This window comes from Vidua chalybeata, chromosome 7 (assembly GCF_026979565.1).
Source record: "Vidua chalybeata isolate OUT-0048 chromosome 7, bVidCha1 merged haplotype, whole genome shotgun sequence".
Taxonomy (NCBI): domain Eukaryota; kingdom Metazoa; phylum Chordata; class Aves; order Passeriformes; family Viduidae; genus Vidua; species Vidua chalybeata.
In genome coordinates, this window is record NC_071536.1 from 33,655,484 (window position 1) to 33,683,421 (window position 27,938).

Here is a 27,938-nt window from a genome sequence, read left to right on the forward strand (position 1 = left end):
GTCATCCATCTGCCCCAAACCTGCGCTCTGCTGTCCTAAGGGATGTTCTGGTGGCAGATGTCGCTGCTACACCAGCGGCCAGGCCAGCTCTCCCTGCCCGAGCTGCCGCCGTGCCGCCCCCGGTTTCCGCAGCGGGCTGGAAACCTCCCAGGACAGAGGCGGCCTCGAGGCCACGCCGCGCAGAAATTCACCCTCATCTCTGCATCTGATGGATTTCTAAAGGTCTTTTATCTCACTTGTTCAAATCTATTTCCTTCGGGAAATTTTTATAGCTTCCCAAGCTGCCGGGACTTGCTTTTCCCGCCGGCTGTGCGCGGAGGATGAGGATGGCCGGGATGCGCTTCATCCCCAGCGCAGCGCGGGCACCACGAGATGGCACTGCCTTCCTGCTCTTCGCAGCAGCTTCAGCTGCACTGTCACCTTGCTCCAAGTTCAGCGTTTCACCGGAAGGATTTCTTCTGAGCAAAGATGTTATTTTCCCTGAAAAAAAACGGGACGGGGAAGATTGTTTTTATTGTCTTTACCCAGTTCAGCACCTCAGGTCACCCTGCAGCTGAAAATGTTGCAGTTGTGCAAGGGGGCTGAAAATGTCCCACAAGCATCAGAATCTGGTCACCTGGTTGCATGCCGAATTCACGTTTTTTGTAATTGTGATGAGTTGTTTCCTTTTGAAGAAATGTTTTCCACCTAACATCTCTTCCTGTTCCTTTTTTTTCTACCTTTTCCTTTAATTCCAAAATCTCTAAGGGGTACAGTCAAGTCTCTGATTGAGAACAGGGATGGGGATGGGGTAGGTAGTGGGGGAAGGATAAAAAAGTTATTTTTTCTTTTGTGCTATCAACTGAAGAACACCTTGGAATGTTTGAAATTATATTATTTTATAAATATTGTATTACAAAACTATAAACACTAAAATAAAAACTTTTTAAATACTTGCTTGTAAGAATTATGTGTTTAATTCCTTCATCTGAGTGTCTGAGGAATAAATTCAGTGCAAGTAGGATAAACTCCCTATGCCATCAGTTTTCTCCAGTAGTTAATATTAAATTGAAACTGATAATGATGGAAATTATTTTTGAACAAAGTGCTATTTGAGATGTTTGCAATTTAAAAAATTACATTTTAATGTGATCTTTGCTGTCTTATGTGAGCTTACATTATGCGTGTTGTTGTAACAAGAAAAATGAAAGAAGAGAAAAAACTCATTGAAAACAATTTCTCTAAGGTCAACAGGTAGGTAAAATCCTAATTTACATTGCAGACATTGCTTGGGACTCAGAAGGGAATAAATACATAGAGACAGCCTGTTCCAATCCTTTCAGTTCTCCACAGTTCTGTCAAGAGCAAGAGCTGCAACTCCTGCCCTTTCAGTCATTGCTGGTGTAGTTCTGTACACAGATGAGAAGGAAATGCTTCTTTATTTCCAAAATGAATTCCAGTCAGAGGTAGGCTAAAAGCACCATTCATTTAGATTAAAGATCTTGAAACTATCATGTTTGCAACCATTTGTCACAGTTTAAGTAGCAGTGCATAAATGTTGTGCTGTTGGTATACAATTTAATCTCTGCTGACAACAGCTCCATTTCTAAAGTTTCCTCAGCATCCTTTTTTAATGGCTTACATTTCTTATAGACAACCTCTGCTGCTTATGCAGAAATGGGACAACTCTGTAGGCTGCCAGACCTGAATCTCCTCCAGATGGGGAAAAAATGGTAAAGCATCAAGTGCAGTGTGTGTGGGAGCATCAGGCAAAGGGAGTTTGCACCTGATTCCATGTGCATCCAGCTCAGTGCATGAGCTTCCATTCTGCAGGGCCATTTGATGGTTTTTGTTGTTTCAGGTCAGAACATATAGGGTAGGTGTTGGTTTGTGACTTTTTCCTCTGCTCAAACTGGGCGAAAGATAACTCACAGGACAGGAGTTTGATTTTTTCCTCCATGATCTTTCCAGTACATAAAAGAAGCCTACAAGAACCAGGGAGTCATCCTGCAAGCGCATGTAGTGATGGGACAAGGGGGAATGGCTTCAAACTGAGAGTAGATTTAGATTAGGTATTAAAAGAAAAATTCTTTACTGTGAGGGTGTTGAGACACTGGACAGGCTGCCCAGAGAAGCTGTAGATGTTCCATCACTGAAAGTGTTCAAGGCCAAGTTAGATGGTTCTCTGGGCAATCAGGTTTGGTGGAAGATGCCCCTGCCCACAGCAGGGGGGTTGGAACCAGGTGATCTTTAAGGTCCCTTCCAAATCAGGCCATTCTATGATTCTATGATATTTGGAATTATTCTGGTAAAAAAATATGAGCAATGATTTTATCAAACAAGAATACTTAATTTCTAGTGGATGTCACTCTCATTGTGATGTTGGCAGAATGTTTATAGCTGTAGGCCTTTACTTGCATTAAAGCATTAGCCCAGAGAGAATAGGTTATAAATCCCAGTGTCTCTTTCCAGGGATAATGTCCTTTATAGACCTTCTATAGATCTTCTCATTCTGTCTGTGCTTGAGACTCTGCCCAGCCTGGAGCAGGTGGAGGAAAATGTTGTGAATTATGTGCTGCTAAGGAACTTTGCTGAGCTGTGTCATTGCAGCTCTCAGTCTTATGGGAATATATCTTCAATAAAGAAAATTAAGGTGTTGGTACATGAAAGAATACACTGATAGAAACATAAATTGCAGAAGTCTCATTTGCAAACTTGCAAACAGAGATGCAAAAAAGTTATTTACAGTCTAAGTGTGTTTTCACTAACCCAAAGTGATAAGAGGGTACAACGGATCTGAGGATATCCTGAAGGACCTGGAGGTCTGTTTTAGTGGGATACTTTTGATACAGCTGAAGGTGGCTCCTGAAGATCAGAGTTAATGCTCTTCTTACAAAGTCACTGATGAGAGTGGTTCATATCAATTCTTCAGAAAAACTCTCCAGTCAGTTCTGCCAGGCTTTTGTACTTATCATCCACAGCTTTTGAAATGTGTGCAATTGTTCTGGGTAGGAAAAGAGCAAGAAAGTCTTTTAGATTAAAGTATAACCTTTATAACCACAGAACCACTGTAACCATTTATAACCAGAGTAACCATTATACCCACAGAAGAGGCATTTCAAGCATATGGAAACAGAATTGGCCCCAGCTGACACATTTAAGCTGTGCCAATGCTAAAAAATGTTAGAGCCTCCTGAGTCTGCAGGAGAAGGTCAGTTTAGCTGGAAGTTGCTGTGAGTAAGTAGCAGCATCCAATTCAGGTAAAGGAACAGGACTGGCAGAAAGTACAGGTTGAGACTGGAGTTGGTGGTAGGAATTAGGAGCCAGAAGCCAGGCAGCAAGAAAGATCAAAGAGATCAGGGGTTATTATATGCAAAAACCTCATTCAAAATGCTATGAAATTTAATTTGCAGGGGCAAATATTACATGCAAATTTGGAGGATGGAAAGCGGCACTACATCTGGGTTCAGCTTGCAGTCTGCTAAAACACACCACATGGAAGGTGGCTGTCCATCCTGTGGGATTATAGGGAGCCATGATTCACAGTGGTGCTTTGCCCCCTCGCTGGCCCATTTGGCAGCTGTTTGCAGCACTGGTTTTCATTGCAGCACTGGTTCTCACAGTGCTGCAATGCTTTTACTGCACCTTTTCTGACATATGACTACAAATGTTGGACCATCTCAACACCTATTGCATAGACAGCGATTTTCTGTTTTCCCATCTTCATTTTCATCGCAGATTTTCTTTCCCTGGCACCACAGTAAGTCCTCTCTGCCCTCTGCCTTTCTGCAGCTGGCAGCCACACTGGCCCATTTCCCCACCCCTGCCTGCTCAGCCCCACCAGTGCTGGGATAAGTCCTCTTCCACCTCTTTTTTTTCTCCTCCAAAAACTTCTCTTTTTAAGATCTGAGACTTTCATTTCTTCAAGGTCACTTTGGATTTAATTTACCAAAATGATGTGTTTAAAGAATTAATTAATATTCTAATATGGCATTTTAAAAAATTGTCATACAAATATATTGTAAGTATGATCACATTTCTCTGAAGTGAAAATCAAGACCACTCAATGTCCTTTTGTCAAACTGATTGTATCTAATTAAAAAATAAAATCCCAGTGATGCAGCTTTTCTTCCCATTAACATGCACTGCACATGTTACTACCTAATTTAATACAGAATGTTGTCTTGCTTTGCTCCATTCTTGATGAAACTGCCCTGTTTAGATGAAGTTGAGGGGAAATTGTGATTTAGCAAAAGAAACAGCAATCCCCACCATACTACACATAGATGTATCATTTGACCATTTATTTCTTTTCCTCAGCAAGCGTATCCATCTATGGAAGGAGATGGACTGGCCCTTGGGCTCGTAGTGCTGCTAGCCTGGCACTCTGAATTCTTGGTAAATAGATAAACATGCCTATAAGATTAAGTGACAAACTCACATCAGCACCCAAAGCTTTGATCAATACCACTAATCCATTAAGGATTACAACAAAGCATTTTGTGTTTCTGTCCCTTCTTTCTGGAATTAAATGTGAACCAAAAAATAACAGAATAAAATATTTTTAAAATTAAATAAGGAAATTACCCTTTGCACATTTTAAAGATAAAGAACCCTCATTAGTGCATCTGCTGGCCCAGACAGGCTGCCTTTGAAAGCAATTTAAGTGTAACAAAGTAATTTTCAAATTAAAACAGGAGCGGCAGGTTTATAAAATGAAAATGTAACAGGGGCAGCCACACAGCCAGATCCAAAATCCCATCTATCTCCTGAATCTGACAGCAGTTAATTTGACCAAATGGCAACTGCACCTGAAGGAGAGGGGACAACAGCTGAAGTAAAGCCAAGGCAAACACCTTTTGAGAACTTAGCAAAGGATTCAAAGTCCATTGAAGAAAGTGGGAATTTTTCTATTGACTTCAGTTGCCCAAATCAAGCCTTCACTGCCCTGAATAAATAAGAGTTTATGACTCAGTGTATCCTCTTTCCCCGTGGAAAGAGCCCCTGCAAGAAGCTTCACAAGAGTGACTGAATTACAGGGCAACAGGACTTTGCTGCAATTTATTTAAAGTTATTTTCATGCCTGAGAGTCTGCTTAGAGAGTCAGGTTCTGCAGTGATGGAATTGGAGAGGACGCTTGCTAACATAATGATAAGGTCACCTAAGTAAGTGTCCCCTGATACCTGTGACCTGTTAAATAGTTTTGAAAACACACCTGACTGTAGAAAGAGGTTTGTTTATTGCTTGTGATTCACTTGCCTCAGATTTCCTTCTGTGTCCTCGCTTTTACTTTCCCTCTCTTCTCTGCCATTGTTTTTTGCTTGTTATAATTGAAAACTGGTAAGAGAAATGTAACTTATTAATAAACATTCTCCGTGAAATAATGTTTAAAAATGTAGAGCTTGATGAGCAATCCCCTGGGGTTGTTAGATCAAGGTCATAATGAGTTGGTGCCTTTGCTTACTACAATATATAGGAGCCTAATGGCAGCTGCAATCATTTACTTTCCCTCCCTGGCTCTTTGAGAGTTATTTGCTTGGTTACACGAGGTGTCAACATTAATGCAGATGGGGATGAAACCTGAAGAAATTAACATAAATCGTGTCAACATGCTGTCTTCTGATGTATTGCCACTTTCTTTAGAATTTCGTTTTATTGCTATCAATATTTTCCTCTGATCATCACTACTGCAACATAATTTCAACACTGAAATTTAATTTAGTCCAAATGTGCTGTCCTGTTCAATCAGCCATGGAGGGTTCACCCAGTCAGTCCCTCCTCCCCATTTTTTCCCACCTACTGTGTGATTTTGCTGTTTATGGCTTGTTCTCTGGACTTTCACACCCCCAGCATTTGAGAAAGATGGAAAAAATGCCATGGCATTTCATTTAGTCGGTGTTAACTCCACTCCCCTGGGTTGTGAGAAAGTGAAAATTACTTTGTAAGATAAGACTTGGCTAACATAGGAGCAAATATCACTAAATGCTGAATCTGAAAATCCAAGTGTAGACGTGGTGTAGACATTAAAGGAATTCCTTTCATGATCTTTAGCCATGTCATTTCATGACCAGTAACTCTTGAATGCTACTGTTGAATGTTTACAATGCAGTTACAGGTTTCTGTGGGAGAGAAAATGTCATTTCCATAGGGTTCCTAAGGAAAGTTGCAGTGGCGTGAATACCACAGAAGGACAAGATTGATGTCTTTGCTTAAGGTATACATTTAAATCTAGTTTCTGAGTGGAATTCTGTATCCTGAAGGAAGAGGAAGAAGAAGTCTCAGAGTGGGTAATAAAGTTCATGACTTCCAGCTATGGGGTCAGGAGGGATGGAAATAGCCCTGGGCTGAGTGCAAGGGCTTTGCACTTACTGGGATTTGCTTTTGACACTTTTCTGGGAGCAGGTATAAATTCTAGGTCTTCTCTTTCTGCTCAGTACTTCCATTCCTGTATCTTGGAATTATTTTCTATGATTATAGGGTCTGTCTGGGTCTGTGGAGTGAGTTCCATCATGTGAAGTGAAATATGTAAGAGGGAGATAACGGAACAAAGAAGAAAGAAAAAAAAAACAGGCAAGAAAAGCAAAATAAGGAGCTAAAAAAGAGCACTTCAGAAGTACTTGAACAGAGTGGTCATATTTATATCCATGAGCTGCAGCTGCAGAGTTTTAATAGCAACAGCAGGGCTGTCTTGCTGAGAAAGAGCAGGAGGAGGCAAGAAGACCCTGATGTGGAACAAGGCTGGAGTGTTGTAACCTGGTGGAGAGAGGAGCAGGCAGCTGCCACGGGCTGCTGGAGGTGATTGAGAGCCACGGGCTGGGGCAGCTGTGACAAGGTACCTGAGGGAGCAGGGGACATGGAGGTTAAATCACATCTCCCTGGAGGCTGATGGTGATGCCAGGCAGTAACAGTATTGCCTTGGGCTCTGCCATTTTAACTCCATTTCTCTGAGTGCTGTACACCTTTTGACAAAATAAATCACACTTTGTTTTGAGGAATTTGTTTTCTGCATCACAGCCTTTTAGTAGTGTTTCTTGTCTTCCACAAGAAAAAAAACTCAGTTGGAGGGAGGTCTGGCAGGCTGCAGCAGCAATTACCAGCCAAGGGGATATGATTTAGAGACCCACATCAGAGAGGTCCTGGGAGCTGATGTCAAACACAAACCACTTCAGGGGAGTACCTGGGAGATGCACTCAGGGGTCTTTTGGAGAATCTGAAAAGGGGCAAAAGCAAAAACTCCTGCTCCTACAAACACAGGAGTTTCCTTCTCCTCCTGTTGGCACCCAGCAGAACAGGGAAATTTCACCTATCATTAGTCTGTATTATCATGAACAAACTGATGCCCCAGGCAGCCCCAGAAAGATGGTTTGGGCACCAAAAATAGGATATAGGGAGACCTGAATTTTCTCTTTAAGAAATTCAATACTCAGATTTCTATCTGAGCAAACCCTGCAAGATGACAAAATCTATTTGGACTCTGTGCTTTGAATGGCAGCTGTTGTGTATGCTTCAGCTGGACATTCTACAGTCTTCCTTTGTGTATGTAGGAGATGCTCAGGCAAATGATACCCACCAAGGGAACAACACACCTTTTGCACAGATTTTCATCCTGAAAGACAGATTCTCAATTCTGGACTTTGTTTCTAGAAGAAGTGGCAACGGTTCTGATTATTTCTGAGTGATGATGATACTCGGAGCACTGTTTGCTGATAGAAGAGAAATCACCAAGGAAATGGAAATGTCAAATGCATATATGGTTGCCTTTCTTACTCTTTTGCCTTTGTGGGCAGGTGACTTTGACATTATGGGTCTGAACATTTCTCTGCCTGGAGTGACTCATTACAAGGGTGGTCATTATGCTCCCTCCAGACAGATTTTCCTCTATATCAATTTAGCACACCTTTAATTACAACGTGGAACCCTTTAAATTTCATCAGTGTTGTAGGGGGCTTTCTACATTCCAGTCTGAATTCCACCCAGTATCATTAAATTAGTCCAATTTACATAAAAATGACCTTGCCAAACCAATACTAATATTAAGGGGAAAAAAAAAGCTCAGAGTACAAAGTCAAGTAAGTCAAGCACTTAGAAATCCCAGGATCAAAGTCACCTATGAAACTTTAAATCACCCCTTTCCTAGTTCCAGATAAGCTTTGCTTTGCTCAGCATACAGAGTACCTACTGAATAAGTACTTGGTTAGTATTTATTTGAGTCCTTTTTCTTTGGTTATTTACAGAGTGCTACTGAAGCCTTGCATCAACAAATCACATAAATAGCCTTCTAGTGGTTTTGCATCATGCTTTCAGTGTTGTGGCTAAATTAATTAGCATGACACCCCTGCAGATGTTGGCCCCTGCGTGACTATGACCTAGAACGTGGATTAAAAGGGAGCGTTAATGCTGTAAATCCAGTTTGAAATTACTCACATTTAGTTTTTGCAAAGTAATGTGTCTTCGGTAGCATGCTATATGTTCAAACTGCATTTTCTCCTGGTCTCAGTTACAGAGGTGAATGTTTGCTTGTTTGCAAATCAAACCCTGTCTGTCTATGCTTGAACTCACAATTCTGAACTCCTGTCTTTAAAAATTAATACAGTCACATACATAGAAGTTGTATCAGGAGCTTTGTTTCTGTGGGAGCTAAAGAAATGTCCAAGTGCAGTCCTCATTTTGACATTTTTCTTTTTGGAGAAATCGATTTTTACAACCCTAATAATTTTTTTTTGACATAGTGTCTTGTAATGGAGCTCTCAAAGGTGTTTATATAGATGTGTGTATCGTACATGTTAAATGTATATATATTAAATAAATATATGTTAAATTTGTATATCTATATATATAAATTATTTGCATATATATTTTAAACACATAGATATACAATTCCACTCTGCATCCCAGCCCAGAATGGCTTTGACTCCTTTCCCCTTGGACAGGGTGGAAGCACTAATTGTAGAGAAAAGGTGAAGTGACTGCTTTCCATCCAACTGTGCAAGGGTCGTTGACAGGAGAATTTGTCTCCTCCAAGGAACAGCTGCATGGAAGAACACACCGAGATCCGGCTGCGCTGGGACTGCTCGAGCGTGGGCAAGAGGCTCTGCAGGCAACGTCCACTCACCCTGAGGGAGCTGTGAGGGCTCAGGGCAGTGAGCTGAGAAATTAGCTATGAAATTCTAGTGGGTTCCTAACACAGCAAATATTTTCGGAGCCTGAAAACGCGGCCAGATTTGAATACTTTAATGATATGGGAACAGGATTTTCCTTCTGTGCCATTTGTCCCTCTCCTAAAAATTCAGTCTCTGCTTCCCAGCAGGAAAGTTTTAGATAAGACTGTCCCAAATGTTTACATACAAAAAGCACGGTTTCACCAGACTTTTCAATAAAACAGCTCAGCTGCTTTTCTCAAGAGAAAAAAAGTCAACCAATGTCCAAAACTAAGCATCCCATCTGGAAATTTTCCGTTGTCACTTTGAGAGAGATTTAGGTGCAAAGTAAAACTGGATGCTGAATAGAAAATCTTAACTGTGCTTAACTACAGGCATCAATAATTATGAAGACAATGTAAAAAACTTCCTCTGGGTCAGATACAGATTTTTAGGTCATATTTGAATGCTCCAGTAACATGCAAAAATTGCAAATGTGCCAGATTTCCCCCTACTTTTGTTCACCAAAAAAAACCTTCCAGTTATCTGTCCTGCAAGGCCTCTGAGAGATTTCATTTCCTCTTGAATTTAGCTTGGTTTAAATCCTCAGAGCCCAGCCATGGATCAATTCAGGAGACAGCCTGGAGTTCTTACTGGTGCGCTGGACTTTCAGCAGCACATTCACAATTCTGCTGTCCTCAGGCTGCTCAGGCCACCATTTCCCACTTTAGCTTTTCCAAACACTCAAGAGATGTGGATGAGTTGAAGCCTGACCTTTTCTTTGCCCCTTTTTTCCTCTGATCTTGCATAACTTCCCCAGCCAACCAAAATCTGCTTCCTTTGTAAGTGGTACTTAAGATGATTTGCTTTTGTGGCATACCTACACTCCAGAGAAAAAGATAAACTAACATTAATTAATTAATTTGCTTTGCATTCTTCCCCTATGTTACTCTTTTGGAATTTCCTCCCTTTTAGCTGGGAATGAGGTACCAAGGGCTAATCCTGTAAAGTCTTGCATTTATTTCCCAGTTCTCTCTTATTTCAGGGGGTGTATAACTCTTTCAGGAGCTTGACTCAAGTCTGGATTCAGTCACTGGATTACAGAATATTCTTCAAAAGATAACTGTGAAAATCTCATTACTTCAAACTCTTATGAATGAGACATTAGGAAATATACCACGAGAAGCAATCGCATGTTATTATTTAAATGGCCTAGAGATAGATCCTCTTTTTCTTTAATAGCATCTTTGACCTCCCTTCTTCCTGTAGTCAAGCCACCCAAAAATTACATTTTGTAGCATACATTTGTACATGGAGCTGTCATTTGGTTATTTCTTTCCCAAGTGAAAACTACTTTGCTCCTCTTTTTTTCCCCACTAGCGAATAGAAAATTGAGCTTCCAGGAATGTAATGTGCAAACTTCAGTGTTACATCCTGCAAAATTGAGATTGCTTAATGGAACCAGAAAAGAAAGATTCTTTTTATTATGATCAAACTTAAACAATTTTAGATAGTCTTTTGTGGTCTAGTGGATACAGGGAACTAAATCCAGAGTGAATGCCAGAAGCAACAATTACAGTTCCTTTTTTCCTAATTGAATTCTTTGATGATTTTCTCAATTGACTTCAGAAGCCCAAGCACTCAGTCTCCAAAATTCAGACACTTGGGACATTAAAATTATGAATTTACAGAAAAATTACAAGTATATTTATGATATTCATGCCAGCTGAAATTTGTGACATGGAATACAATAGATTTCCTTCCCTTAGAAAAATAAAGAAAGAGTGGAGCTGGGATTTTAAATTTCTTTCCTACTTTTTTCACCCTCAAACTAGTAAAAGAAAATCAAAATTATCCTTAGAGGAAAAAATGGCAAATTTCTGTAATTTTTGTGGATTATTCAAAAATTACCCACGAATGAAAAATTGCCCACTGCGTTGGAAAATATTTCTGCACGCTTACCCACACTGGCTGTTTCCATCTGCACTCAGTACAAAATAATCAGTTCACAGAAAAATTCAGTGGGAATTTTTTTTAAAAACTAGAAGATGGGTGTTTGGCAACAAACAGAAAATGAAACTTCAGCAGCTCGTGGAAAGCTGCTGCTTGTGCAGCAGAGCTTCGAGGGAGCAGCGCTGTGTGTGCAGCAAAACTGGATGGGGCTGAGCAGCTGATTTGTAACAGGAGGCTGCAGGGTGCAAACACCCAGCTCTGATAGAAATTCTGTGTTACCAGAATAAAGAACATTTTGAGTGAAGCCAAGCAACCTGCCTGCTGAACTGGATACAGGAGCGTGGGGTTCTGACACCAGTGTGAGGAAACAGCCCCGGCACTGCATTTGCTTGGTAGCTTTAATTAGCCATTCTCCTCTCTCTGTTCTCAGGCAGGATTCTCATCCTTCAAACACATTTTAAAAATTCATAATGTTTACTGCTTGTTCTCATCACAAGCCATTTGATTTTTTTTTACCTTAAATTTTTATGGTCTTTCTGGAAAAAAAAAAATTATGTTCTCTCTTCAATCCCTTTCTGCCTGGTCTTTCTTAATCAAAGTTTTTTTGGTCAATTTTATATATGTCATAGAAAATCAAATATCCTTTGTAACATTTTCCTTCTCTCCTTCCTTTAGAACATCTTTATGCCTCAAAGAGTTTGACTCTTTATTTCTTCTTAAAGAATCTCCACCTTATGTTTCTACTAAATCACTGGTGCACTCACTTTACTGAATAACTTGTTTCCCCTGTTATGCCTTCCTTATTTCTGTACATAATTTATATTAAAATGTGGCAGTTCAGATGTGTTAACATGAAAAAATAAGGATTGTAAATTCTTCTAAGGAGGGAAATTCCTTTAAGAAGGAATTTCCTTTAAGGAGGGAAACTGGGGCTGCCACTGCATCTCCCCAGCTGCAGTTTCATGATTTAATTGCTTGCCCATCCTTCATGTGAATTCCCAAGCATTGTTCTTTGGTGCTTCAAGCACTTTTCTTACATAAGAATTTTGTGGAATATTAAGGGGTTTTATTTTTTTTTTTTTTAATTTGTTTTGGAGAAGTAAACAGACAGTAAAATTAAAGAAAGAAGGTGCAATGAAAATGATTTTCTATAAAATGAGAGTGTAGTAGAAGCAGATGGAAATATAAAAACATTCTGGCTTTGCATGATAATATATAACCTCTTCCTTTAAGAGTTGTAGAAGATTATGAAGCTGAAGCATAGAAAAAAGAATATCAAAACCTGCAATTAGAAAGGACTGATGCTTTAGCTAGTTTCAGAAGAAATATCTTCCAGGGTTAGATCCAGTTTAGCAAAAGAAGAATATGTGAGTATATATTTTCAAAGTGTTCTTCTACTTCCCAAAACTTCTCTTTTCCTGATCACATGTAACTGTTGAGGTAGCAAGGCAGGCCCTTTTCTGTTGTAACATTCCATGCCAAGGGATGGTGTACATCTTTTCCTATCTTCCCCCCACCATTTTCAAAATTTTAAATTTTTATTTTGTGTTGTGAAAGAGCAGCCTGTTGGAAATTTAAGGCTTGCGACCATAATCTGCTATTATACAAATGTAAGCAATTTTCAATACAACTGAGCTATCAGTAAATGAATCGCCTAATAGGCTATTAACTAAGTATATTTATTTTTCCATGTTAATGTTATTAATTTCCAAAACACAAGATCATAATGGGAAACATCAATCCCTGTGGAAAGGCAGAGTAAGATCCAGCTGGTGTGATAACACTGCAGCTGATGTATTCCTTCAACATGTGAGCTTCCTAACTAAGCTTCTTAATTGTTCCTGGAGGTTTATTAAATCTTGTAATTTTGTATTTTTGTGAGGGGTGTCTGGAAAGGAGGTGCTGCCAATGCAGAACAAACAATGCAGAAGAGTCAATAACGTGTGTGGAGAGGATAATGGTGGTTCCTTGCCTTCCACTGGTGACTGGGAGTGACAAAAGCAAGCACAGCCTCGCTGATTGCCTGATCCCCGGGCATAAGGACGTGTGCTGATTTCCAGAACATGTGTTGAGTCTTGAGCCAGCAAAGTGCGCTATTTCTTGCATTAAATCTCCTAATGATGAGCAAAACCTTAGCACCTTTTAATTGCACAATTTAATTGCTGCCTGTGATCTGGCCCTTTGCTCCCAGCCAGTGTGACTGGAGTTATCCTGTGGGATTGAGCTGTGTGTGAGCACGGCACAGGGGCCCTTTTTCCAGCTGTCCCACCTTCATCCAGGATTCCTTCTTAGGAACAACTCACTCTACAAACTGCTTCTTTTGATGTTTATTTTTTCCCTTTGTCCCAATCAGTTTCTAAATTGAAGTCTCTTGTTACTGCTAATGTGTCCATTTCAACATCTTAATTTCTCTTATCATGTCTACATATTTTGAGGATAACAGGCAGTTTATAGTAATTCCTGTTAGCAACACATTCGACTTTCTCACCCCAAAAATTCAGCCTCAAAATGATTTACCTCTCTAAGAGTTATTTAAAAGTGTATCTCAGGTAGGTGCTTAATTCTGATTCAGTTGCATTCAATAAACAGCTACTTACACAAATTCAGTTACCCTGAGAGTTTAAACATTCAGTTAACCACAAATTTGAGATGTGAAATATTTACTTGCATAATCATTGGATTTCAAAATGCCTTACAGAGGGGGCTGTAACCATTTCCTGTTTATAGATGGGGAAGTGAGGTGATTCACTGATTAAATCAACTTGTGAAGCACTGGCAGAACTGGGAGCAGACTGAGCCTTGCCAAGCCCCATCTGTTGCTCTGATGGTGACAACAAACTCATTTCAGCTGAAGTCTTGCCTCAAATAATTACTTATGCAATGCTAGGAATACTTCAGACAATTATATGTAATGAATATAATACATATATAATATTTAATGTTATATCTGTAATGATTATTTAAGGATTACTCATGTATATGCTAGGAAGTTTTACATATCACAAGAATATTTTTTGAAAATAGGATTATTATGCATTTGCTCTAATAATTTACATAAATTGCTTTTATTTGTTTAAAATAATTTCTTGAGGGTCTATATCCTATGTAGAAAAAATCATATTTAAAAATAAGATTTCTTTATCTCAAAACTCTTGGCAGAGTCAGGGGACTTCATTAGCTCGTGGAGCTCATTTTGGTGTCAGAGGAATGGTGTCAAACTGCAACTTCCACTGAATTATAGAGAACTTGTAAGTGTGGTATAAATGAAATTAGAACGGGGTGAGAAAATATGACTTCATCATAAATCAAGTGATATTTCAGGTGAGACAAAAAATACATGTACAGGCAGAATTATGTAATTGAGTCACATTCAGAAATATGAAAAAGCTTCAAAGTGAAGAATTGTTTCCTCTGGTGAGCTCCTTTCCAGCATTAAGAGCATGTGTAATATTGATGCATTGCCCCAGTCACCTGGAAGACTCCTTATTGCTGGAGTAAACAAAGTCACTTTAATATTTTTGAAGGTTTCTCTGCATTATAAGGAGCATCATGGGAGCTTATTAAGTTCATTAGAATACTGAAGAAATGTTAACAGCAGTTCTAAGTGCTTCTTTTACTCCAAGAAAAGTTTGTTGTTTTTTTTATTTTATTTTGAGAAGAAAAATACAGGCAGTGAGCATTGGAAAGAGACCCATGCTGGATAAAATGAGGAGAAAAAAATGTAGCCACTGTTACTGTTAGCAGTTGTGGAATCCTTTGGGGAAACTTTTGAGTTTAGGGAAAAGATGTATTTTCACTCTTAGAGCTTCATTTCTTTTTTTTGCGTCATGTGAAGAAATGTCTAGCAAGAGATAAAATGCTAAAATAAAGTTTTGGTAACAAGACACAGCTTTGAAATACCTCAGCAGAGAGATCATTGAGGTGTCTGGGGCATCTGTTGATCTGACAAGCTGTATTACATACAAACAAAATATATACCTTAAAAAACAGTGTCTCACTCCTCCACCAAGAGCACTGCCTGCAGCTGATGCTTCAGACAATGAGGCTGCAGAAAGTTCCACTGCTCCAGAGCACCATCAGATTTTATTCTGCACTGGGATCCTGGATGGAAGCCTGACCATGTGGATGCACAAGAAAGTTAAGAGAAAAGACCTCCTGGAACCAGCCTGGATGTGAGAAGCAGGAGTAAGGTCTGAGTTAGAGATGATGCACATGGGCTGGGCATGTGAGGGTACTGCTTGTGTCTGTGTTGGGTGTAAGGGTCCTCTGGGACTCAGCTGAAAACTTCCTGGCCTTTGGATGACTTCTTGGCTTGTGGAGGATGCTGAAAGAGAGTGCCTGGGCAGATCTGCCTGAGCTGGAAAGCAGATCTGTGAAGCATCAGCCTGAGGGCAATGACAGAGTTTGTGGTTTTGATGAAATTATCCAACGAAATAGTGAGATAGGAGTAAAAAGGGTGAGAATGGATGCAGCTCTGTGGAACCGCCTAGGAAGCTGGAAGAAGGGTAGAAATGTTAAAATGTTAAATGTTAAAATGTAAAGAAGGAGAAAGAATGAAAACTGGGAGGTGACAGAGAGAGCCAAAGGAAGACAAGAATTCAAGTGACAAGCTGGCTGCAGGACAGAGATTCACAAATGAAGAATGGAAGTTAAATCAGGATTTTAGAGACTGCATTAAGGCTAAGTTAATGACAGCTAAGAGCTAGATTGAACTGTCTCTACTTTGAGACATGAAAAGAACAACTCAAATCAACTGTTGTAGGCAAGAACTTGAACAAACTGAGAAAGATGATCAGCTGAGAATCAATGGGACCACTGAAAGTGAAACTCTCACAGCTTTGTACAGGGGGACACGACAGCTCCAAGACCATGGCCAGAGGAAAAGGAGAGAGAAGGAAGTGCACACAGCTGGAGGGAGATCCAAAGCTGGGATGGGCAAGCAGAAGAGAAGATTAACAGATAAATAATTATGTACCTCTGGCATGGAAAAAGGAGAGGCTTGAGCGTGGCTCTGCAAAATGAAATATGGTGCCAGCAGGGCTGTAAGAATCTCTCCTTCGCCCAGTTCCTTCTGTCTGCTAAGGGACATTTCACAATTTTGTAGTTAATAGCGGGGCCCAAAGGTGAGAACTCCGGTGTGACCAAAGGAGGGTCAGTGTAATACACTGCATATAGACTGGTAATAGTAGGAGAACTCCAGCAGGAGCAGTGTGGGAGCACACCACAGTCAGGTGACGCAGAGGTTGCTTGGTTCATGAAGAGACTTACCCATCGTGGTTGCCTACAGATACAGAGGGTAGGGTTTGACCCTCTGATATTTTCTTCAGTTCACCCTCAATTTCTGAACTGGTGTTGTGGCTTTTAATTGTGAAACCCAGAAGTGGCTGGGGTCAGGATGCTCCCAAACACCTATTTCTCCTTGGGTACCCAGTATTTCCAGTCCCTGACAGGGATTTCAAGGTAGCTAATTGCACTGGCCTCCTTTCTTTTTCATTTATTTTGTTTGCTTGGGTTTTTTTTTTTTTTTTTTTTTTTTTTTTTTTTTTTTTTGGCTTTGTGCCTGTTGTGAGGAGATGTGAAGCAGACTAAGATCTGCCCTGTTATGCCTAACTAGAAAGGAAATCTTTCTCATCCTTATGTAAGTGTTTTGAGTCCTTGTCGAAATGATGTATTCCCAAATGGCACTGGTGTTAATGTGAATATTGAATTATGAATAGATTTTTATGACACATATATCAGAGTTTTGAAGATCACAAGGGAAAAAATTTCTACTGACTGCAATTTGATGAAAAGCACACAAAGCCCAAAAATAGCTGTTGATTTCAGGCGCTGCTGCAGTTACAGGTATAAGAAAAAACAAATAGGTAAAGCAACATTTTTCCTTCATTTCATGTGCATGTACTAGTTCCACTGTGAGATTTAAACAGCAGTGATTAACCCTCAAAATAAATAGTTTTCAGAATTTGAAAAAAAAAAAAAGTCCTTTGGAAACCTCTAATTTGATCATTGATTTTGGCTGACTGTAGGAGAAATTTTGGAGCAGTAGATTTACAAGTCTTGTGATGCAGAGTTTAAACAAAGCCCTATTGATGGTGCAAAGCCTTTTATTTCTTTGTCTGAAAAATGACACAGAACAAATTGAAGGGTGCCTTCACAGTAAGACATTTTGCTCTTTGATTTCAGCTTTGATTCTCTTCAAACATGCAGCATTAGCACTTTTATTTAGATGTTCTCAGTATGAACAGAAAATAGGTGAATTCAGAGGGGTCCTATGAAAGAAGACAGTGCATATGGGAAAAGGATGTTTTCATTATTTATTCTCAGTTTGGCTTCCTGAACATTGAAATGTTAGTGCTCTTGAAAGATAAGTTTTTCTAGCAGAAGCTGGTGTAAAAATGACATGATGTAGCAATTACTAACAGAACACAATCCTGGGATGTATTAATGGAAGTTTCTGTCAGTAAAAGGCAGTAAGGTTTTTTTGGGTGTACTTGTTCTTTATTGTCTCCTTGCCTCAGTTTTCTTATCTGTAAGATGGGGATGACTGGGTTTTTTTGGGTTTCCTGAGTAATGCACTATAAAAATGCACATTTTTATATTTATCTTTCAATCATGGGCTTAAAATTCCTTAAAACAGTCATAAAGAAAACCATTTTAATTTCCCTTTGACTTTTCATTCAAAGCAAAATAGTCATTCAAAAGATGGTAGTATATGTGGTCAGCTAAGTTCCCTCTCTAGCCTGCATAATTAATTTCTAGACTAGCTGAGTCAACCATTTATAACAGTCTTTAAAGTTCTTGGTAGTAAGCCAGGAAGTCAGTCTTCAGAAAGGTCAAGAAGACCAAAACATGATCTTTCTCTGAGTAGTCGCTGCTCTTGATAAATCTCTTTTCATTTGTAATTTATCGTTTGCACTTTCTGTGCCTCTCCAATGCCAAGGCTTCTCATGTGCCCAGGATAAGTTGTTTTTTCTTATGCTGAGTCTGCAAACTCAAGTGCCAGTGGTAAGTTTGGGTTATAATGGAATTGGGACAAGTTTGTTTGATCTCACAAGTTCCCTGAATATCTGCAGGACAAAGAAAATGCCACCACCAGATCTGTCTGTAGGGGTTGGTAAATGATGCAGAATCTCTTACCTGTGACTGCAGAAATGGTGCCTGTGATGGTCCAGTCTCAGAGGTTGGTTTGAGCCCTGGGTTGCCATGGAAGATTCAGGAAATCAGCAGAACCCGTGTGGTGCCCCAGTACTCTACTGTATGAACTAATGCTGTTGAACTCTTGTCCTTGCATGCATTTTTATTTGATTTTATATTTCCTAAAACCCTGACAGCGCATAACAAATAACAGCCAAGTAATACCTGTGGAGGTATTATTTTTTGTTAGTATAAATAAATACATTCAATCTCGCATAATAGTTTCATTTATTTGAGAGAGACTAAGATTTATTGCTTTATTTTTTTGGTCATTTAAGTAAATAAATAATATTCTGTGTGGCTCATAATCTTCTATGAATAATTTCTTTATTTTCCTTCATTCTAGCAATTTATAAATGCATTAAGTACAATTCCATATTTAAATAACATTAAAATGGTGGCACAAGTTAAAGCTGTAAAAGAAGTACAGGCTGCCAAGATAAATGTGAATGTCCTAATTCTGATTATTTATGCTGCAGTCTAAATGCTGAACATATTTTTGTAATGAATATGTTTGCAAATTTACAGTGGGATTTAAATTTTTTCCAAGTACAAATTTACTGTGGAAAAGAAAACACACGATGACTATAATTTGACTCTAATAATGCTCCTCTGCTGACACAAACAGCTACACAAACTTTAAAAGTATGTTATTTTATCAGAACACATTGAAGCAGTGCAGCACAATGGGTGGTGTTGTTTTGGTAAGATAATCACCCCCCGAGGTGTACTGAGGCACAGAGTGGCTGATTACCCCTAATCCTACTGGGATGTAATTATTTCATGGTAACGATATTCTTGGAAGTGCCTTATTGCTGTTATCAAATTTCTTTTAGCTTTGTATCTAAACACATTAAACAATGACTTTGTCAACTTCGAGGTCCATTGAGATTAAACTCTCTTTTCACAACATTTAATTGGCAGCCAAAATATTTTTTTCATGTCCGGTTTTGATTTCCTTCTAAAACTCCAGCAGAATTGCAAGCAGAAGAGTAGAAGATTGTAATCCATCTCAATGAAGCCTCAAAGCACAAAGAGTTTTATAAAATTAGAAAAGCAGACCTGTTGGCTAGCAGGGATTCCTAGAAAATTAAAAATATTAGGAATTTAAATAGTATAAAGTGATATTTGAATTATTTTTACATTATATTCCAATTTTATTTAAATAATATAATGTTAAGGAGGCACTGAAGTCACATCAGCTCTGCAAGCCTCCAGTGTGGGGTAAGATATTTGAGTACCTATGGGTACCCACCAGGAGGGGGAGGCTGGAGGTCCATTTCTCTTTTTATCTTCAGTCTTCATCTATCATCAAATCAAGATATTATATATATATTATATATATATAAAATATTCAAGGAATATTTGATGTTATATCTGATTTATGTGGTTAGAAGTTATACTTAGATCACAGGGCAGAGGTTTCACAGCTGAGCTTTTTTGCTTGAATGATGCAAGAGTATTCCAGAATCCTCCCGCCTGTCCTGTCCAGAGAAAAAAAGACACAGGAAGAGACCTCTAACCCCAAAGATGAACCAAAAAAGGGGGTTGAGTAGAACCCTGTCATACATCTCAGCCAAAGACACTGCAGCTCAGAAGTCTCTGTTGGGAGTTTGTAGAAATGAAAAATGGATCTAGGAATTAGAATGGATTGAGTTGAATTTTCTGTTTTAGTGTAGGAGAGGGAGAAATGCAAGAAATTTGTCAGTGGATAAAGGTGTGTTGTTAAGTCATCACATTTTGAAACTATTGAGCCCTTCCTGGAGATGAAGAATTATTCTGCTAAATCCTCGGAGCCCTATTAACTTGAGCAAGGATAAAGAGTTGAAGAGTCTCTTTGGGGCAGAAGAGATTATAGAATGGAACAGGAAGATTCCAAAGCAAAAACCCCTAGAAACAGTTTTGGGGAAAGGCTTAGAGTAAGATTCATGTCTTTTTGTTGCATAATTTATGAAAGAAAGACTCCAGAAAACTGAAAAAGTTGGACCATTGTTTATATACTGTGTTCAAAGCAGACTTAGGATCTTTTTCCAGCATAATAGCAAAAATCCAGGAGGCTTATTTTTGTTTATAATTAGTATATAAGTGGATGTTGGCTCTCAGGGATGATTTTATTATAAAGAAAGGAGGAAAGGACCAGCAAGATGTAATGTTTTCTGGACCTCTGCCCATTCCACAAATCACATTCTCCTCCAGGCTTTCTCAGCAGATCATCTTTGTTCTCTACTGAATGGGGTACTCAAAGATGAGTTGTGTCATTTGTTTTCTAAAGTAGGGCTTGTTTGCACTCTATTTGAAATAGATTTCTGTCTTATTATACTAATGCACATTCAACCCTAATCTAATAATCTGATCTAGATTACTGAGTGCTAACAGAGCTGTTATCTATCAGGGTGAGTTTATTCCAGTGAAGGCAATGATTTCCAAAGGAAATAAGCAAGATTTCAGAGTATGAATGTGAATTACAAATGAAGACACAGGTAGCACATTTCAATAATGAGGAGGTAAAATGATAATTGACTGGCTCAAACCTGCTGTGATCTAAAGTAGATTTTAATTGATAGAGATTTGCAAGGTGTATGACCTTTGTGCAAGTTAACAGTATTGAGCTAAAAGGACAAGATACTTTAAAAATTGTTTTTGCAACAGAGGAGGTTCCAGCTTAAATGAATTCAACTCAAGGTCCACCTGGTATCGTTGAATTCTGTCTCTCTCTGGGGTTTGAGTGTAATATTTTATTTTAATTCTTACCTACCAGTTTTGCATAAAGTCATTGAATTTCTCATCTGAATCACTGTAAATGGTTCTTAGAGCATATTCTAACCTCAATAACAGCAATTTTCAAGATAAAATCGATTACTAATTTTTCATAGAAACTCACATCAGGTCCAAAATCACAACTCTTGATGGCAATGATATAATTTCTTCAGAGTAAAATGTTGAACTTTTGTTTTGGAGATTTTTTTCCATGTGTGTCAGTAAGGCAGTGGGTCTTCTGTGACCTAATTTAGGAGTTCAGCTTTGATCTGTGAAGGTTTTGTTTGAGATATGAGACCTTGATCTCATATTTGAGTTTTGCTTTAGTGAGTTTGCTGAGTTACTGAAAGAAGAGACTGATCAAGTTTAAATGCTGCAGCAACAAATATTTGAGTAATAAAAATGAAGTAGTTAATAGGAATATTTCTACTGGGAGTTTAGGTTCCAATAAGTCCATTTTTTGGTGTCAATGATAAGAAAGGAGAAAGAATGAACAATTATTTTGGCCTCTATGTGACATCTTTTACCTGTCTTGAAGGGAGCAAAGGCTTTGTTTGCCTGAAATGTGAGTTTGTACTTCTAATGGAGAAGATGGCTTGTGATCCTGACAAATAGGTGTCTCTGCTTCCAAGCTCCAAAGCTATTGAGGGTTTCTTGCACCCACAGATGTCACCCATATAAAAGCAGGTCATATAGAAGACGGTGGAGGAATGAAATCAAGGAGAGAAATAAATCAGGAGGGGAGAGAAGGAAATGTTACTACTAAAAATGTATCAGTTTCAGCAGTAGAACAATCTGGAGGCCGCCTTCAGAGCTGAAAATGTCACATTGCACCAGGGCTCAGAAAAGACGATGAGTGCTCTGCAGGCTCCAGAGAGTAAGCACCTAAATTATGGGCAAGGAACAAGATGAAGGACAAACAAACAAGGCAAGGCAGCAGAAGACACTTTCAGTAGGGATTTGGCCAATTGAAATTTGCTCTTCACCAAACACAATTGCAGGGATCTGAGGGGAGAACAGAGGGAAACACCTATCTGTTCTTAATTTTTTTTTTTTTCCCAGATCCTTTCTGTCCCTTCAGTAGAAGAGGAAAGACAGAAGAAACCACTGAAAGTGAATGATGCTGAGCTGGGCTTACTGCTTCTTTTTGTGGTAGATCTTTTTAGCAGATCTTGTACCAGTTTTCCTGGGTAAACTGTTGTGTGTTTCAGTGTGAAACACCAAGAAAACAGACTTGCTTATGAGGATGAATTGCAATAACAAAGAAAGCCTTTGCAAATGTTCTTCAACTCGAGTTTCAGTGAGGGAAAGTTTTAGTGGTAGGGCAGCTTCTTGTCCTCCTTCATAGTAAGTAGGGAACATCTCCATTGTTGGAAGAGCTCAGCATTCCAGCCCTCCCATCTCTTGTCCATGAACTGCAGGGCCAGTGGGCTCATAATATCTATGAGTTTCAAAAAACTGTCAAGTCTTGAAAACATGTCTAAAAGTCTGTATCTCTTGCAAATAAAGAGGAAAAAAAACTAAATTGCCAAACCAAATAGCTCTTTTCTCCTGCTACTATGAATGCAAATGTTTAAAGGCACAAGATAGATTTATTCTTTCCTTGGTTTCCAGCAGCAGAGTCTGGGATTTGGCTGCAGACCCTGATGATTGCTTTTTAGGCCAATATCTCACTTGGCCTAGCTGAAAAGCAAAGGCTTTTCATTTCTAACTGTTATTTATGATGGAGTTTCCAGCTGAAACCTTGGTCTGGGTAGGCTAAAATGCTTTTAATTTTCACTCAAAAATGCAATTTGTCTTAAAAAATGGGTGTAATTTAAGGTCTGAGTGATTTAGTATAGATTTTTGCTAACTGTTTTCTTAGTACTGGATAATCCCTGGGTTGTGCAGAATATTATTCTTAATGCAGGAAGGCAGAGTGGCTGCTTTGGAGAGCTTATTACCTTTGAGCAAGAGCATTAATGTGGTTTAAATCCTATCAAGGCCTGGAGGAATCCCTCATCAAACCCTGCCTCTACCAACTTCCTATTAAACTTGTTCCTCTGAGCTGTTTCTTAAAAACAAAATGAATTGTCTGTTTTACAAATGAGTTGGGCAAATGCATATTTATGAAGGACACTGGTGGTGCAGAGGCCTTGAAGACCAACATGTGTTTTTTTGTGGGAGCAGCACTGGAAGTGTCTGGCAAGGATGTTGCATGGTACCTGCAGGAAAGGGAGGCTTGGTGGCTGCTGGGCAGCCTGGTGCATCAGCTGAGGAACAGGAGTGCTGGGCTTGACACTCTTGGCTGCCCTTGGAGGTGTCAGCAGAGGGAGTCTCCTTCTAGGCCAGCCAGCAGTGGAGTAATAGGTCTCTCAGAGAATTCTTGTCATCTCCTGTCTGCAGTTCATTACCATTTCTTTCTTTCTAACCTTTGGCATTCTGATCCCTGTGGCTGGCAGGTTGTGGTTCTCATTCTATGACAATTTCAGTTCTCTCAGGGAGATGAGTGCTCTTATTTTGAGAGTGTGAGTTGGAGAAAAAGGGTGAGTTACAAAGGCACAATTTTACCTGTGCCTTGCAAGCTTTTTCACCAAGTTACTGCAATTATTATTAGCCAGCCTTCAACAATCTGTGTGATTCAACCTCTGTGTGTGCAGTACCTCACATTCAGAACCAAAACTTTGCAACCTGGGTCTTTACATCTATATCTCAATGAGCAGACCTCAAATCATCAACCATTCTTGCTGGTGTCTAAATGGATGAAATGCCTGTGATGTGCCCTGCAGAAGGAAGGGAATCCTGCTGGCTTTAGTAGCAGCTGCTGTAGAACCTCCAGGAGGAGGGCAGTGTAAGTGCTCGTGCCGAAGTGATCTGCTGCATCAGTGGAGAGTCAAGGCAAGGATAATTAAGAATTTCCTAACTGAAATATAATTCCAAAATGCCCCTTTTTCATTTTTACAGTAGCCTTATAGAGGATCCCAACTGAATTCTAATTCTAAATTTGATGTGGACTCGTTATTTACTCTTCTTACTCCTAATCTCCTCTCTCTTCAAAACCAGACTCTTCCAAATGAAAGTGAGACTGTGAACTTTAAAAATGTGCTCCTTTTCCAATCTCTAATACCCTTTAATTCTTTTCAAGGTAATTTTCATCCTCATAGCTCACCTGACTCATCACTGTCTTCACCCCTTTATATCTTTGTCTGCTATTTTCACACTTCATTTTCAATTCTTTCATTCCTCTTTTTTTTTTTTTTTTTTTCCCCTCAAGCTTCTGACATCCTTTGCCCAATTTCTTCCTTAAGTGTTTCTCATAAGGCCAGCAGTCAGGATCCTTAATCAGGCCTGATGCACGAGGTGTCCTGCCTTGAGCTGCAGAGGCTCAGGAGGCTGGAGCACAGATCAATAGACCATGCAGAGGATGCTCCTCATTCCCCCGTGCTCTCTCCTTGGGCTGAGCTGATATTTAAGAAACTCAATCTCATAGCACAAACCAAATGAGATTGTTTTCATTAGCCCAAGAAGATCTCAGCAGTGAGACTTTATATCAGATATGAACTGAGGACCAGATCCTTAGGCAGAATTAACCAAAATGCTGCTCTGGTGGGAGGGAGGGAGATGGCTCTGATTCCCCACAGCAGCAGATGTGGAATGCCACGGTTCTGTTTTGGCTGTTACCTTTCCAGGCACCCACAATGCCAGTGTTTTATTATTTAAAGACAGAACACTAGCAAAGAATATAAAAATCCTCTACCACCACACTGAATATTAAGCTTATGAAGCAAATATAAGGAAAACAGTAGCAGAGCAAAAAATGTGGTTAAAAGATTTCCAATGACATACCAAAGAAGGACCAAATCAAGAAATGAATATTTGTACTCCAAAAACTAAATGCAAAAGTGTTTTTGGTCACCAACAAAAGTTACAGCAAAATTTTAAATTCCTGTAGCACATATAAGAGACAAAAATGTTTTATTTCTGTACCATTTTGGATTGGGTAGAAAGGTAAACTGGAAATCTTGACCTGCTTTATGTTCTTTAGAGACTGAGCTGAGGGCTTGTTTCTTTCAGGCACTGCCTGGTTCTGTCAAAATGGTGGAAACAAAGAAAATATCTTTCTTTTATGTGCAATGTTCTTAGCTGGATTCCTTGGATTTTTCCCTGTGAAATCTTTATTCTTCTTCTACTACTGTTATTTTAAAGTTATTTCTTCCTGAGGAAAATGTGATGAAGGAGCTGGCTAAGCTGTCTTTGTAGATTAACTATTTGCAGGTAGGATTCTGACTGCATCTCACCTTTTTGCTTTATATTAATTTGAATGACTTTCTCCTAGAGATAAAACCATTGCAAAGGTATTGAAGATACTGAAATCTTCAATATTTAGAAGCCCAAGGAAGGAAACACCAATTTTGAACTGGTTTTTATGGGCATGTGTGAATTTGGGTGCTGACAAGGAAGCAAGGCACCCTTTGCATCCATGGTATTTTGTTATGCTGGTGTATTGTTGCCCTGTTCTTTTTAAAGTTCTTTTACAAGTTTTCTATACCTTCTGATGTTTGCATTTTCTACTGGAGTTTCTCACGCACTGTCACGTAAATAATGATTGTTTTACATTCTTCTTTGTGGGAAGAGAGAATTGATGGACTGTTGGTTGGACCAGTGTGGTTGGAGAAGTAACAATTTCATCCTCCAATCCACTGCCTCTTTTAGAATTCTATATATTGCAAAGTCAGAAATAGAGTTCCCTCTTTTCACTTCATTTTGCTCTTTCGATCTCGGTATGCGTGCTTGCGTTATTTTGTGCTGTAGTGTGACGGGTGTGTCTTTGGAGAAGCTGGAGGTGGCAGCACAGACAGTGGATCTTCAGCCCTTGGGGTTGCCATTTCCTTATTTTAGAGTATTATTGTGGTTAAAATAGGATGAATAGTTGGCTTCCAGAAAGTCAGGATTCAAGTGTTGTAGGCACACAGTGTGTGGTGATTGGGAGTGGGGCTGGGCCCAGCCTCATCCCCAGTGGGCACAGCTGTGAGAAGCAGTGAGCAGCACTGACAGCAGTGAGCCATGGAGTGCCCAGGGGCACTGAGCAACCACCAAAGGGAACACAGGGCACCCAGGTGCAGTGCATGAACATGAGGGTATAAAATATTGGGCTAAAGAGCAAGAAGGGCAGACACTTACAGCCTTCTGAAGTGCCGTGGTGCTGCTCTCTGTGGGCAGATGCCTGAAGCCAGCTGATGAGGTATGGTGTTGCTCTGTTTGGGTAAATGCTTAAAGCCTTCTGGAATTGTATGGTGATACTCTGTGTATTGTGGCCATCTCAGCTGTGACAAAGTATGGCTTTGAGTTTTCTCAAGTAAAGAAAATTGTGCCCCAAATATCTGGGACAATTCTAAAAATATTTTCTTTGAACAAATGCTCTTGGGTCACGAGTCGTCGCAGGTATGTTTGCTGACAATATGTATTTTTTTGTCTTTTACAATGATGATAACTGAAAATGTCACTGCCATTATACAGTACATTTTATGCTCTTTGTTGAATGCCCTTAAGCTTCCTGTCCTGCTAAACAGAACTGTAAATTACTGGTCCTGGGTGATCTTCCCTCAGTGGTTTGATATTTGTGTTTTTAATTGTCAAACCAATTACTGGGGCTTTCTGCTAGAGATGCTAATATTGCTTTGTGCTTAGCCAGGGGGAAAAATAATAATCATCTCCTAGGAAGTCATGTTTTGAAATATGGGAATCTAAAAATACATATTTAAAACTCAGGGAAAAATGTGAAAATATTGGTTTTACTTGACGACTCCTGTATAGTTTAATCACAGCAGAATTAATATTGTTTTTAATTTCTGTAAGTCTCAGTGTGGTGATGGAGTGTTTTGAAGGAATTTATAAAAGCTTTGGTAACTGTAACAGCCTGTGTTGAAAATCATTCTTGAGTTTCTTACAAACAGGGTCAGTGTAGGTTTACATCATGTCAATGGGATCCATTTTGTGCTGGGCTAGGAGGTCTTCTAGGAGACTTTCCCTTGTACTTGAACTCTGATCCTAATGGCCATGGGCTGTTTTAAAGGCCCACTGTAAAGGTGAGCATTTACACTGATTGCAAGGAACTGCTTTTGATGACAAACCCCACCTCTGCAGAGGTGGAAGGACAGGGGCCTGGAAAGACTGGAGCTTGAGGAATGTGAGCCAATTCTTGAAATCAGAGCTACATGGTGGATTTTTTTTTTTTTGTTCCTTTTTCCTCTCTGCTAAGGTTTAAATAGAAACTTCCCAGGGAAACTTGTATGTGAAAAGGAAAGCTGTGTTATTCCTTCCTTAGAGTGCTGCTTTTCTGTTAAAATATGCAGAACAATTTTCTTTAGCACTCAGTGTTTTCAGTTTGTGTGTACAGAGAGGAAGCAATGGGCTGGGCTCCCTTGGAATAAACTGCTTGCTGTGAATGAGTCTGTCCAATCATGTGTAATCCAACCAGACAGTAATGATGACAAGAAGGATTCTAGTGGAGCACAGCCATGGTTTGGACAGTTTGGGGGTTGTTTGGGGGTGAGCCACAATACTCTGTGGTACAGACACATGCTCTGATCTTACCCACATGTTTCACTCTCAGCTCTTAAATAGTGTGACCTAGGCATAGAGTAAATCCTTTTTAATGATTAATACTTACCTGTCCCACCCAGGACATCCTGCAGGCTGGCTCTCCCTTCTGAAATGTCCACTTCCCCACTCAGTGTGGTGTCCTTAGAAAACTGTCAGGGTACACTTAATCTCACCTTCCACATCACTTATGGAGCTATTAAACAGCATATTTTCTATAAATAATGAATAAATGCTGACTATTTAGATACCTTACTCAAGTATTTTAAGTTGACAATGTGACTGTACGTTTATTGATAAATTCCTGTGTTTTCCTGCTGATAGCTCTCTGCTGAGCTG

The 27,938-nt window shown here is 39.4% G+C and overlaps 1 protein-coding gene across 1 annotated transcript in view; it reads right to left on the minus strand.

The window, feature by feature from the left end:
* Positions 1-232: 232 nt before the first annotated feature.
* Positions 233-27,938, minus strand: part of LOC128791082 (von Willebrand factor D and EGF domain-containing protein-like) — a 230,157-nt gene continuing 202,451 nt past the window's right edge. The window contains exon 29 of the mRNA XM_053948448.1: positions 233-480. Coding sequence (XP_053804423.1) covers positions 233-480 — 248 coding nt within the window. The remainder of the gene's footprint in view (positions 481-27,938) is intronic.